The sequence below is a fragment of the Epinephelus moara genome, chromosome 1, assembly GCF_006386435.1.
Source record: "Epinephelus moara isolate mb chromosome 1, YSFRI_EMoa_1.0, whole genome shotgun sequence".
Classification (NCBI taxonomy): Eukaryota; Metazoa; Chordata; class Actinopteri; order Perciformes; family Serranidae; genus Epinephelus; species Epinephelus moara.
In genome coordinates this window covers 26,203,578-26,218,241 of record NC_065506.1, presented here as the reverse complement: position 1 = coordinate 26,218,241, position 14,664 = coordinate 26,203,578, and the positions used below count along the sequence as shown (strand labels likewise).

At 40.6% G+C, this 14,664-nt stretch overlaps 1 protein-coding gene across 3 annotated transcripts; it reads right to left on the bottom strand.

Annotated features, from left to right (window-relative positions):
* Positions 1-410: 410 nt before the first annotated feature.
* Positions 411-12,788, bottom strand: LOC126392377 (AFG3-like protein 1). 3 transcript variants are annotated; one of them, XM_050047750.1, is made up of 17 exons: positions 12,589-12,788; positions 9,869-9,959; positions 9,671-9,730; positions 9,455-9,573; positions 9,199-9,348; positions 9,016-9,090; positions 8,455-8,576; positions 8,069-8,342; positions 7,780-7,917; positions 7,441-7,594; positions 7,230-7,337; positions 4,538-4,663; positions 4,297-4,407; positions 4,080-4,195; positions 3,729-3,929; positions 2,685-2,879; positions 411-2,440 (listed from the first exon to the last, which is right to left on the bottom strand). In XM_050047750.1, exons 1-17 carry the CDS (start codon positions 12,706-12,708, stop codon positions 2,219-2,221), a joined length of 2,382 nt encoding a protein of 793 aa, XP_049903707.1. In that variant the 5' UTR covers positions 12,709-12,788; the 3' UTR covers positions 411-2,218. The 3 variants fall into 3 exon arrangements, with proteins under 3 accessions (XP_049903707.1, XP_049903723.1, XP_049903716.1); XM_050047766.1 differs by having other exon boundaries at positions 3,753-3,929; XM_050047759.1 differs by having other exon boundaries at positions 9,869-9,956.
* Between the last annotated feature and the right edge of the window lie 1,876 nt (positions 12,789-14,664).

Sequence of the window (14,664 nt, the reverse complement as noted above, 5' to 3'; positions counted from 1 at the left end):
CCGCTGTCCTCATAACTTGGTGCAGGTGATGGCTGGAAACATCAGATTGAGGACAAATGAGCAGATACACCTCACACAAGATGGCTGAATTGTTCTTCTTTCAATTAAGTCTTCACTTGAAATGATACAAACGATGTGTTTCACCCATGGCTTCATCAGGTTTTGATGATGAGTGATGAAGCCATTAGCAAAATGCATTGTTTGTAACATTTTAAGTGAAGACTAAATTAAAAGACAAAGCAATTCAGCCCTCTTATGTGCGGTGTATCTGCTTATTTGCTATCAAGCTGGAATAAAAATATTGTTAAAAGAGTAAAAATATTACCCTGACATTTTTAGAAATTATACACAATAAGAAAAAACTGGGCTGATAATACAAAACAAAGATACTGAGAATAAAGAGACGGACCTTTGGGGTATAAAAGTTGTTTAATATCGGTGTGAGCCACAACAGCCTCACATTCATTTGTTGTCACATCATAATCCTCACTGACATGTACAAAGGAATATTCATCAAGCAAGAACAAGGATAGTGCATTGTCAAGCAGGCACAAAACACACAATATATTCCATTTACAACGATATACAACCAGCCTGCTCATCATATAATAATGTTTGTTCTTTTTTAATCTGGATGAAAAAAATGGTCCAGTGTCAAGCTGGTTCGGGTCCTTAAACCTTCTACTGGAAAACCTGATAAAAAAAAATTTAAAAGGGCCTTCACTGCCCATACTGCAAGGCATTTAGTTCAAGTACATCTTGATTTTAAAACGTATTTACGTGGCTCAGGAGCTACTGGCTTAACCATTAAGACACTGTTAACATTGTGATGACAGTGTGTAACCAACCCTCGTGGGAGGTGCTCTCAAATACATGAAATGCTACATGGATAGTTATACAGCAGAGATTGCGTGGCTTAAAATTCGGGAAAACATTCAAACATAAGCCACAACTGACAGAAAGGATGACAGCAATTTGTTGTCATGTTAATAAATGTTCTAAGGCATCGAGATGCATCCATGGAAAAGCCAATTAACCCTCTCTTTACTTTAAGACCCTAATTAGTGTGTAACACTCACCAATATGATTAACAAAAGAAAAAGGCTAAAAAGCATAACCAGAGTGTGGTGTGAGTGTTGTGAACAAAAACTGTCAGTAAGATGGTTTTATTGTAACAGCTGAGAGTCAGTTAAGAAGACGGAGACTGTGAGGTAGTGTGAGCGTGTGAGAGAGCGTGGCTCATCTCAGCTGTTCCCAGCTCTCATGGGTGTCGACATCAATGTTGACTCTGAATACTTTGGGACACTGAGAAGGAGACGACACCCTACAGTACATGCGATCCAATGACATTGGTAAAATCGGTGCACAAAGCACATTAACAAACAGTTCTAACAGCTGCCTTTAGTGGAAAAATGAATAAGAGCCGGGCTAAGAAAGGGTTAAAGTCTGTTGGAAGACTATAATGGTGATGAAAATGTAGATATTAAGAATTACTTCCTTGTACGACGGTGTGAGAAAGAGTAAAAAGACAGTCAGCAGTGCCTTTGAAAACTGAAACATCTGAGAAGCCTGGTCTCCCCCCTCAGGAAAAACACATTTATATATTTAGCTATCAACATAATGAAGTGGCGGCCGAGGCTGGAAGCATTGTTATTAGCTCTATAGATGTATGGTTTGATAAAGGCAACGAGCATCAGTATAAAATCTAACTCATATGATACCATCACATGATACTAGCACAGTGTGTAACTGAACAATGCACATTACAGCTAATATAACTGTCACATGATGTCCACTAATTGTGAATGTTAAAATGTATGTCTCAGTCAATTTCTGTTTTGTAACTTGAGCTCAGTAACTTTTCAGACCATGGCTACAGATGACTCTGTGGTGTGTACATCAGTGTCGCTGCACTGTAGGACTGAATCAGAGCTTGGAAGGAAGGCACCTTCAGTGAAATGTTCACTGCAAACTGACCTGACTGTAAAGTGATGAGTAATTTTTTGCATAATTCCCCCAAGAATATAAAAACTACAATTTAAAAAATGTTATTATCCAGGCCGTTTACGACCTGTGCAGGACATCTCCATCCCTCCTTTTGCAGCTGTCCGTGAGATGAACAGGGGATCACTCTCAGAGCCCTGACAGTCTGGACCAGATGGCGCTCGAATTCTCACCTGAATCCAGTGGAATATTTGCCCTGAGGCTGCATGTCCACCTACAGAGAAAGGGCTGATCTGTTTTGCCGATTCTGGGGCTGTTTTTCCTCCCCTTTGTTCCAGTTCTTTAGCCCTTCAGGTAGAGAGGTGTCCTCCTCAAGTTCCCCCAGCCCTTCTACAAACTCCTCATATGAAGTCTTCTCTTGAAAGGGACGGGCTCCTAGCAGCTCCACCATGTCGGCTTTGTCGAGAATCTCCTTTTCTAGAAGACGTTTTGCCACCTGCAACACATGACCAATAACAGTAAATAACTGGTAGTTTTATGACAATGGCTGACTACATTAATAGACAAGTTATGATATCACAAATAGATGTTTAGGATGTCGAGGTTCACCATCTTCCTCACAATCCAAACGTTTTTGTTTTGTTTTTTTAAATTGAACAAACCATAATAAGCTATCAAAGTGCTGCATCACACTGGCTCTTCATCTATACATCTATTCACTGAGCGATAATAGATCTCACCTTTTCAACCATTTCCTTCCTGTCAGTGACGAGCTTCAGTGTTCGCTGGAAGGCAGAATCTATAAGCAGGCGGACCTCCTGGTCTATGAGCTGGGCTGTGGTTTCACTGTAGGGCTTCTCAGTTACTACATCACCCTGCTGGGGGAGGTCGAAGGACACCTGACCCACTGCATCGTTCATTCCAAACTGTACAACCTAAAGTACGAGGAGAAAATAGCACTGTAAGTCAAAGGACAAACCGTTTCGTATGTGATTTTGGTTACAACATTCTCTGACTAACAAAATGTGCAGAGTGACCTGTAATAGTCTGAGCAGTAAAAAGACTCTAATCTTCAAGTTGACACTGCTGCAGTCTGCAGGAAGCTACTTGTTAGCAACGCTCAACTGAAATAATAGTGTACAGTGACAAAGGAGCTGCAGTGTTTATCCTGTCACTATTGTTTTGAGAAAATCAATCTTGAAACACGCTTGGTATACAGAATGTAATTGCTAATTTTGTAACTGGTGTTGCAGTTTATTATTACCTATTTTTAAGGAATACTTACTTGCAAAATGACCATTTTTATATAAATTACTCACCACGACTCACCATTGAATTTGTTAAGAAACCTTTGTTTTTCTTGCATGCCTCAACAGTGCCCATAGAATCCGAAAAAGGAAAACATTCATCATGAATTTAAGTAATCAGGGTCCGTATTTAGCAACAGCATAACTATATCAAGACATCTGTTTACATACTCTCACACAATTTGAGCAGAGAATACAGACCCTGATTACTTCTATTTACGACAAATGTTTGCCTTTCTTAGATTCTTTATCCACCATGGAGGCATGCGAGTAAAACAGTTTTCTTCAATGAAGTCAAGGTAATGAGGTGAGTTCCTTCCTTTAATATGAGTCATCACCACCTATTCAACTTCTATTCAGCATATGAGAGTGTTTGACTCCCAATCACATAAAATCTAATGACAATGGATTATTACATACAGGAGTTTACTGCCTTGTGTATCTGTTAACACACTCATTGTAAAATGTGGTGATTACCTGTGCATACGCAGACTGTGTCACCTTCCTGAGGTCATCCTGAGCCCCAGTGGTGATTCGCTTAAAGAAAACCTGCTCAGCCACTCGACCCCCCAGCATCATGCACATTCTGTCAAACAGCTGCTCCTTGTTGAACAGGTACTGCTCCTTGGGCAGATACTGCGCATAACCTAAACCTTTCCCTCTGGGAACGATGGACACCTGAGGGAGGACATTATGATTTATAAATTAACAATATCATTGTTTGGTGAGATCCTCACAAGGTAAAAACAAGATTATGCAATGCTGCAGAAGAATTCCGACAGTCAAGCGGCACTGTGAGAGAAAAGAAAAAGGAAACAGGGTGACTACCTTAAGTAGGGGGTCTGCATGTTCTAGGAACCAGCCTGCCACAGCATGTCCGGCCTCATGATACGCTACAGTAGTTTTCTCTGGGAGCTGCAGGACCTGAGTCTTTTTCTCCAGACCTGTGAGCAAAGAGGGTGTCTTACCAAATTGCAGTGCATGTGTGTATGTTTTTTTTTTTATTACAAGAACTAGGTTATCTGCATAAATGTGGTTAACTTACCTCCAATAACTCTCTCCACTGCCTGCTCAAAGTGCTTTGTATTGACATGTTGGTTGAGGTGACGCGCTGCTATCAGAGCAGCCTCATTACACACATTAGCAATATCAGCCCCTGAGACACAAAAGGAGACACAACAACCAAGTTAGACTGTGCTGTGACAAAAAAAATACAGCAAGAGATACAGAGGACAAACTGTATGATCCTAGATTGATGCAAACAAACACACATCTCTTGCTCTTACCAGTAAAACCTGGGGTTAGTGCAGCGAGCTTCCTGGCTAAAGCCTCTACTTCTATACTCGTGTCCAACTTCAAGGGTCTTAAATGCACTTTAAAGATGGACGCCCTCCCTTTAATATCTGGTGGGCCTGTAGAAGAAAAGAAAACAGACATATCGTGAATTTCAGGGCTTTCTTTTTTTAAAACAAAATGATAAGCAGTGAGCAAAAGCAGATTAAAATAACAGATACTGCAGAGCTAACATCATATATGATAATGCAGCTGATACAGAGGCAACACTACTCCTGTACATTGCTGAGCAAGGAAAGATAAGTGTGTCTCAGATTGTAAGACTCATCAGGATGGCACATTTACAAATATTACAGCAGCTGGTCCCGACAACCACTTAGCTCTTCTCCTGCAGTACAGGTGTTCATGTCATACTGCTGATTTTCAAGATGACGCTGACAAGTGGTTCACGGCCAACACACAGCTTTAAACACCAAGGTTGTTTATGCACTTAGGATTACTTCAAGTCAAACAACAGCAGCATAAAAGAGGAAGTAAAGGACATCAGCTACACAGAGTCAATTCCAAAATGCTGGTGCCAACAACTATAATGTTAAATTGATTTTGTAAAGCTGTGCATCAAACTAGGAAGCAAAGACAATATTGAAAGACAATGTGTGACCAAGCAGCTCCCTGTAAAGCAGCAGAGAGAATTGTTTTCACAGGCAAGCATGAGATCTATGACATTCATCTTGAAGATAGCTGTCAAAAATGCAAATATTCTAGAGCTTATATCTCAAGGTCTGTTGTCAAAGTGGCGGCTAGGATTGACACAAGGGTAGAGAGGAGAGTGTGATGGAGCATTTGAAGGATCCATCAGATCTCAATTTAACAGTAGTTAAATTTGTGGCCTAATAAGAAGACCTTAACACAATGCATTCTTCATGCAGGCTAAACCAACACTTGCTTTTGTTTCAAAACAAGTGACATAATGATATAAAAAGTTAGGTAACTTATTCCTGATCAAACATTAACTACCTCGGCCATGTAGGTTATAGGTCAAGTTCACTTTGTTTGTTTGTCAGTGAGATTACAGAAAAACCATTGACGAAATTTTCATTAAATTTAGTGGACGTGTGGAACATGGCCCAAGAAAGCACGCATTAAATTTTGAGTGGATCCAAATCACAAGGCGGATTTTCAAATTATTTTTCCCTTTGGAAAGTTGGCCTTGGTGGAGGTCTGTGCACTCTGTCTGCCCCTCTAGTTAGTAATGTGGCTAATTTAAGCACCTTCATCAATCCAATACTGTTTACACAGAACAACAGAAACACTAAAAGACAGGGAGCTGAGAGAGTCAACAACACAGAGAGGAGCGGTGTGTCCCATCCCTCATGTTGGCCTCCAGTCATCTAATCCTTCTTTTATAGAAAGCCAGCTCTCTCATTTTGACCCAGTTTTCTTTGTCAGAGAGAAAACTGCCCGGCCCACTATTGTCCAGCACTGCTGGCGTACAGCAAATTAGATCTTAGCAGGCAGAAAAAAGATCAAGCATTTTAACCACAAAGACAAAAGCGCACAGTATGCAACACACGCTTTTAATGACATAACAAATGAGCAGGCGCAAAAGAACAGACGCAAATCTGAGAGGCTTGAAGCTAAATTCTATGGAAACCATAGAGGGAGTGTGTCAAGGTCAAGCTTAGCACCTCGTCTGAAGCAGGCAAAAACAAACACAAATCTGCAATAGCAGCGACCACGTACACACATGCATTCACACACACAAACACACTCAAAAACACTTATCACTACACTACAGTGATTTATGACGATGCAGTGAAAGCTATTAAGGGTTCTTTCTTAAACCCGGCACGGCGCAGGACAGCACAAAGCAACTGTGATTCATAGTTTCCGACCAACACAGTTCTCATTTTCAAGAATAGCACCCATGTTATGTAAGTAGCAAATGTACTAGCACCCGTCTGTGCACCCATGAGCATGTAGGTCTTAGAATGAGGTGTGGTCAGGCACATTGGTGGCACATTTCTATTCTGAGGCAGCAGAAAGTGACTGTGCCATTGACCAACAAAAACTTGGTCTCAAGTCTACAACGCAGTATTTTCCTGCTATTTAAAGGGCACATTATTCAGGTAGTAAGATGCACCTACATACACTATGTTTGTTACATAGACAGGGTTGCGTGGATGGGTTGCAGGTGCGGGAAGTAACACAAAAATAATAAGGAAAATACTGATTACATTCTTACATTCATCTAAAATGTAAACGTAGCAGAGAGCAGAGCAGAGCTGCTGTCCGATTCCCAATTAAGAGAGACACTGTGCTCATTTATGCACGAGGAGCAGCGTAACTTTATAATTTTGTGCTGGGTGCAGGTGGACCCTAATTGGTTGAATTCATGCTACACCCAAAACATACCTCTGATTAATTAAGGGACTAAAGACAACCCCTTTGTCCCTTGCTCCTTACTTTGTGCCCAGATTATGCACCATTTAGCTCACAAAAGTGCAGCTGGACAGGCCTTTAATGCACTCGCACCATGCACTTAAGACAATGTGCTATAGAGCTTTTAATAGGGCCCTTTGAGTCTCTATAAAAAATGTCAATTCTCAAACCAGTTCTCATGCATCCACAGGAGAGCAGGACTTACAAAGCTAGAGAAGAGGCAGACAAGTGCTACATTTTTACCTATGTATATATGTCGATCAAAACGTCCTGGCCTCAGCAAAGCTGGATCCAGGATATCAGCTCGATTGGTACCAGCTAAAACGACCACGTTAGTGCGACTGTTGAACCCTGTTGAATGACAAAAACAAATAGCAAACAAAGTCCTTGCAAAACATTGCACCAGGAATGGGAGAAAGGCTTGAACTCTGACAAAGATCACGTAACTACCTACCGTCCATTTCCACAAGCAACTGGTTGAGCGTGTTTTCCTGCTCGCTCTGGTTGCCAAAGTTGCCCCCGCCTCTCTTTCTGCCAACTGCGTCGATCTCATCAATGAAGAGGATGCAGGGGGCATTCTTTCGAGCTGTGGCAAATGTATCCCTAATCTAATACGAGACAAACACAAAGAAATCACTTAACACCAACAGGGCACCTCTTCCAAGTGCTCTATATAAGGTAACAATCCAAAGAATCATTGTGTTTACAGATGCTGTGGACCATGAGCTATGTGTGCCCCATCATTCAGCTTTAAAACTACTTGGATGAGTGTGGCATTTAGCCTGGTACTGACCCTCGCTGGTCCCACGCCAACAAACATCTCCTGGAACTCCGATCCATTTACAGTGATAAAGGGGACATTGGCTTCTCCTGCAGTGGCCTTCGCGAGCAAGGTCTTGCCAGTACCAGGTGGACCCGATAACACAGCACCCTGGAAACAAAGGTGTTGCTTAATGAGCAATAGAAATGCCTTAACATATACTTGACACAGTGGAGAAATGTCTCATTTTAAAACCCTTTTCTTAGCTCATATTTTTCTTTGGAGGAAAAAATTCCTCCCTATGCCACAATAGTTGATAAACCTTTGGAATCTTGGCTCCGAGGTCCTGGTACTGCCGTGGGTTCTTCAAGAAGTTGACAAACTCCATAATCTCTAGTTTGGCCTCCTCACAGCCTGCGACATCCTTGAACTGAACGTTGATGTTGTCTTTTATTATCTTGGCCTTTGATTCACTCATGCTGAAGGGGTTTACTCGCCCCCTACCCCCACGGCCCCCTGCCATCGGCCCCTGCCGTGTGGCAAAAAGTAAAAAGCCTACCAGCAGTAAGGCTGGGAAAATGCTGAGCAGGAGAGTCCTGTGGGTGAAGAGAAAGAAGCTCCATTAGGACAGCATCAACATGAGCAAATCCAATATGCATCAAAATCACCGGGCTATCGTCTCAGCTACTCATCAGATGAAATTCTCACCCATCACTTTCACTGCTGTAGAATACAGGAACTTTCTGTGAGTCCAGTCCCATTTCCTGTTGGGCCATCTCCAGGTTGTGCTCAAATGAGTCAACACTGCCAATATTGAACCATAAATAGCTCTGAAACATACACACAAAACAGACAACATATAACATGCAATCAATATACATTATATGTTTTAAATTTTGAAGCAAGACTATGTGAAGTTTTTGAAGATGAAATAGCAAGGAAGACATACTTTTTCCTTACACAACATAAATAAATGTCTTGTTGCTACAGTCTTAACTTTATCTGGAGGGACCTGTAGCTTAGGGTGGCTCATGTTGGCAAACTCTTGATCGTGAAAGTTTATTTTTTGACTTGGAAATTAAAGTTTGACCAAATTATACCCAACTCAATACCCACTTTGCAGCATTGAACCTAATCAGTGAATTGGATTTGGGTGTATGTATGGCTCCTCTCCTCTTGTGTGACTGTTAAACTACACATCAAAATACCCCAAACCTAATCAACAGGGTGAAAAACGAAAGGACATAAAAGCATTTTCATGCAACTAACCACTTCTGACGTGTCCACTCCATGGGCAGGAATTACTTTGACATATTGTTTATTTACAACCTCCAGGTGTGCCACCTGTGTAGAGAGCACAAAAACCAAGTTGTTCACAGGGTTGCAAAACAGAAAGGTAAAAGGCACCTCCATTCAGAGGGTACCAAAACTATAACCCTTTCTGCCTCTTACCAAGCCTCTGTTCAAGTAGTGATTCACAAAGTCCTTCCAGGAGATCTGCATCCCCGTCTCTCGGAAGTAAAAGTACAAAAAAGCTGAGACCATGCCGGCTGCAGCGATGGCAGAGTAGCGAAGTGCTTTTTCATCCAAGGGAAAATCATCCTGTTAGATGAAGAAATTTTACCATGTTATTAGTGTTTTTGTGTAGTGCGTTATGTGAGCATTACTTGAAGGCAGTTATCAGCAAATTTCTGGACATGATTCACACCTGAAAGCGCGTCCACCAGTGCGATTCTTCCTTTTTCCCTCCTCTTCGTCTTTCGTCCCCATCATCATTTGTGTCCCTCTCCTCCCTTACATGAGATTCTTGATCTTTGGTATTTTCGTCTAAATGGTAACAGAAGAACCAGTCATACACTGCAGAGGAAAGGAGAACAGAGGGTGCACATATGCTGCTTGTGATGATGACCCCAACCTTCCTCACCTTCAGCGGATTTGTTGACGCCGGTGCTTTCCTCATTCTTTGGGAAAAACTTTTCAAAACCTAAACCAGTTCAACAGCAAACACACACAAGAAAAGAATTAAGTGCAAATGGCTCACATTGACCTGAAAAGATGTAGGTCAGTGTGTAAACTTATTTAGCTTCATTACACGGTGTAACAGCATTAGAGGGTACACTACCTCTTGGTGGTTTGTTGGAGCTAAGCAACCGCGCGAGCGAGAAACTGTGTTGATATAATCCTCCACATCTCCTCTGGACCAGTGACGCCTTCTGAAATACAGATACCATATGATGAATACGTGGACACGAAGTATACGGCAGAAAGGCTTCATCTCAACATGCTGTATGTAGCAGACGTTAAACCTAATGTAAAATGGCAGACACGTTACATTAGCAGCTATTATCAATCACTCATACAGACTAGCTTTCATGTTAATATGAGATATATGTCCTGCTTTTTTCCAAAGAACATTATTCACAGGATTACTGAAATCTCATTATGGTGTGGACATACTGGACTGTGTCACAGTTAACCTAATTTCATTACAACACTGTTGCAGATAACCCACTTATACAATGAACAGTTCCTTTAAAGCTGCTATTTACTCACATATCTGTCACTGGGGAAGATCAAACATAGATGAAATTATACTTAAAGGTTATAAACACTTTTAAAAGTAAGTGGAATGTGTTTCTTTCACACAACTGCAAAATCTTTGATTGTTGTCTATCACTGGAGCAGCACTGATCCTGGGTTTATGCAGCTAATACTGTTGGGGTTACCTGAGAATAATAAAAATCTAACAACTGAGGAAAGTGCTGCACTGGGTCAAGACACTAGGTGTAGGTAACTGAAAAAAATCAGGTGTTCCTCAAGGATAGGGCAAATAGTCACAAAGGAAGAAAGAGCAATGACTGCTTCAGCTTACTATGTGAAGACGTCCATGGTTTGGGCTGGCAGCCTATAAAGGCATCAGAAGCACTCTGATTATAAATAAAAATCCTTTATTCACATGGATAGACCGTGTGTTGGAAACGTGTCTTCATCAGGGTATCAGGGCAACCTGATGAAGACTGTCTAAGGTTGAAACATGTTGGTCTATCCATGTGAACACAGACTACCAGCCCACACCATGGACTTCTACACTGAGTAAGCTGGGACAGTCACTGCTTTTTATTCCTAATAGCTGATATGATTTGTTTTTACATGATCACATAACATAAGCAAACCTTTTGTTCACATATCAAGGTATAGCTCATTAACACTGTGATCTTGTTGAACCATAATCTTTGTCATCAAAAATGTCAGAAATGTTCCGTTTTAAATGTTGGGGATTTTTTAAAATATTAACTGTGAATTTAAAAAAAACTGAGACACTTCAGAGGAACACTTCATCAACAAAATGACCATTTGTAAATCAATTAGTCATGTAACCTCAAATTCTAAGAAAACTTTGTTTTTCTGGCATGCGTCCACTGAAAACCGGGAACATCTCATTTATCTAATTGTATGCTCAGTACTTCCCAAGCATAAATATTTTAGCTAAAAAACAAACGCTTAGTATTGGAGTCTGGCTTCGAAGAAAGCATAGATACATTTCACTTTCAGATTTGAGCAAAAATGCATGTGTTTGTGAAGTACTGAGCATATGACTGGATAAATGAGACTTGGATTATACTGCATGAGTTGTGTGAGAGTTTGAAGACGGATGTTATGATGAGGTTTAGCTGTTTCTAACTCTGTTTACTTCACTTAATTAGGAATGTTTGCCTTTTTTGGTCTCTGGTCACTGCGGAAATATGAAAGAAAAGCACAGTGTTCTTCACAAATTTAAGATAACATGGCATGACTTAGTGATTTACAAAATAATCCTTAAAATGGAATAAAACACTTAGTGCTGCAGTTTACTGTAATTTCAGCCCATATCTGCACATCAGAGTAATAAAACAGCTGCCAATATCAGCCTGTCTGTGTATGGGTCAGGCTCTATTCACCATGCAAAGTCCATCAGAGAGAAAAAAAGAGGAAACTCACTGTATTACATAATGTTTGTTTCATTTGAGTATGCACCATTCCCTTGTGGAAAATACTCCTGAGATAAGATCAACAATATACTGTATATCTGATGCATTTTTATTTAGGAACACAATGTTCAGGGGCTAAGTGCAGCCATTTATCTGGCCATCAACAGGCAAAAATTTAATCTGCACTATCAGTTTCTTTGATCTCATTATCCTACTGCAATAGAAAAGCAGAAAGTCCATTTAGGGACATCTCATTCCAGCCAGTGAACCTGTGTTACATCTAATTTTGGAGGAAAGAAAATGAAAAATAAAACAACCTCCTGTGCAAAAAGTTCACTACTTTTAGATGCCAACTTGCGCACACAAGCGAGTTTTATACTTATTTAATAATTTGCATATCTTATAATATTTGCTTTGCCTATTTTAAAAAGTAAATGCAACTGAATGAGTACATGAGGCGGATGTGTGAGACGTGCACGGACTGAGCGCGCCCCTCCCCACCACACAGTCACAGAGACACACCCCCTTCAAACACATCATTATGAAACTGAGGAAACTGACTCCTAAACTAAACATTATCGTACGGAAATACCATGAGAGTGTAAACAACTGAGGAATGATACATAAACAGTGCCGCAGCTTGTTTGTTTACAGGTGTTTGGGGGGTCTGCAGCCTGCACCGAGGAACACTGTGTTCTTTCCCACGACAGACCCAAAACACAGCCACACAGGGCTCAAACTCCTGCTACACACTCTTATTCAACACATGCAAGTAGCTGCTGTAAAACATTACGTTTGCATACATATTTGTTTTTGGAAAAGAGCGCACCGACTTTACATAATAGGAAAAACAACAGAAACAATGTCACCGTACCGACGCCAGTGCGCCGCCGCTGCGTAAAGTAGCCGAGATGTTGGATAACTCTCGGCTCCAGGTCCGAACCGCCCGCACCCGGTTCCGAAAGGGTCCGACACCTGCAGACAGCAGCCCCATCGCGTCTGCTTCTTTCTCTGGGCTTTACTGGAGTGGAGTCCAGTCGTCGAGCCCCAGAAGTACCGTCAACACAATGCCAACTCGTACTCTCGCGAGATCTCAGTTACAAAACACCAGCATGAGGTCTCAGATAAGGAGCGTTTCACTAAGTCCCATTATGAGATGTTTTCTTTTACAGGTTTAGGATTAGGTTATATCTGAATGGAACATCTACAAGCTAAAACCACTAAGATAATATTTTAGTGTAGCACAAAGCCTGGGATTTAATTCAGTTTGAAGCCTCTGTTTGTTTTTGTGTTTTTCAGGAGCTCATGTAAAAGGGGGAGGGGGTCACTGGGTTTCTTCCTCACATGCTGCAAACCCATGCACACATATGCACCAATTTGTTTTAGACCAGAATTCCTGTTTATAATGATGCTGTCATTAACATATATATTTTGTATATAGAATATTACATAACTTTACACAGTGTTTGAATTTTGGTTCAGCAGCATAAGACGTCCTGTACTCTGCGTTAATGGCAGTAATCCAACTCCTCCTCATGTACACACGTGTTCTCATGGAGCCAAAGTAGGCGTGAGTGACTGATGCAAATGTGCCCAGAACATACTATATGACTATATGACAAAGAGGTGTCGGTTTCATTCTAGTTCATGGTCCATATATAACCCAGTTTAATCTCAAGTGGGTCAGACCAGTAAATCATTGCATGATAACCTATAAATAACAGCACCCCCACATTTTTCCCTCTCTGTTAGTGTAAAGAAGTACATTGTGAAAATGTTCACCCAGTTACAAAACAGATGATGAACGTCCGGAGATGTCTCAAGAAAAAATGTCAAATTCAGTCAGTCTACGAGACCGGGTATGGTTGTCACATTTTTTACTCTTGTTTAAATTGCTCATCATCATATCATCTTTCAACAGTCATTCCTACATTAAATAAATGCTGAGCTTGAAATGGGTATCCCTTTTATTTTTCACAACCTATTGTAACAAGATGTAATTAACCATCAAAGACACTCTGACACATTGTGAACACCAATCCCATCACAAAATTGGTTGTCACAATGACTAGGGTTGGTTGTCCCTATATTTATCAATTGGGTTTCAGAAAAAAAAATAAAGATTTAATAAAATGTGCAACTTTTTAGTTTTTTAAGATAAAACACCACGCAAGTTTTGAAATTAATACCACCTCCATACATGTACTCATCAGTGTCCCTTGTGTTGAAACCATAAATTTGTACTCTGCGTTTGTTTGAATGATCCTCTGTAATGAAACTAAAATAAAGGAATTTACAGTGTTGAAAAAAATCTAGCCTTTATCAAAGCTATTGCTTCATGACAATTCATTACGAATTTAACATTATTAAATAACATGTAACATGTATGTAACATTACTATAAGTTTAAATGTGAAACAGCCTGGGTTGAAGTGTGTAACTGTAGAGATACAACATTGCTTTTGTGACAACCAACCTGTGGAACAGCCAACCCTGCTCTCCCCTACTCACTGTCGCTACATGTGCATTTTTCTATACATTTCCACTCCTGTGTAGTGCTGTTGGCATCATCACAAGAAAAGTAAAGTGGAAGCTATTGAGGAAGCAGGTTGCCTTACAAACCATTTATTATTGAAACGTTTTGGCAGTGTCTTTGGAGTAGGGCTCCACCAGTACTGTTTCAAGATAGATGTTTGATACGGATTCTTTTGTGCTAAAGCTGCAGGTTGAAAATATTTGGCACAATGTCCAGTATATCTAAATATGACCACAATAAGAATTCTTTCACAGAAAGAAAGAAAGAAAGAAAGAAAGAAAGAAAGAAAGAAAGAAAGAAAGAAGACTTCTGAAGCAGCATTTCATATGAAGAAGGCTACTTAGAGTTTGCTCCTGAAATCTGGCATCTCAAGGCACACCTGTATTTATAACTGTGCACAATAGCCTCTATTACA

Excerpts from the sequence above, each read along its gene's own strand:
- LOC126392377 (XM_050047750.1), bottom strand. The coding sequence starts at position 12,708 with ATGGGGCTGCTGTCTGCAGGTGTCGGACCCTTTCGGAACCGGGTGCGG. Across the intron at positions 9,960-12,588 it reads GCGGCGGCGCACTGGCGTCG|AAGGCGTCACTGGTCCAGAG; the intron begins GTACGGTGACAT and ends TCTGTATTTCAG. Across the intron at positions 9,574-9,670 it reads CGTCAACAAATCCGCTGAAG|ACGAAAATACCAAAGATCAA; the intron begins GTGAGGAAGGTT and ends GTTACCATTTAG.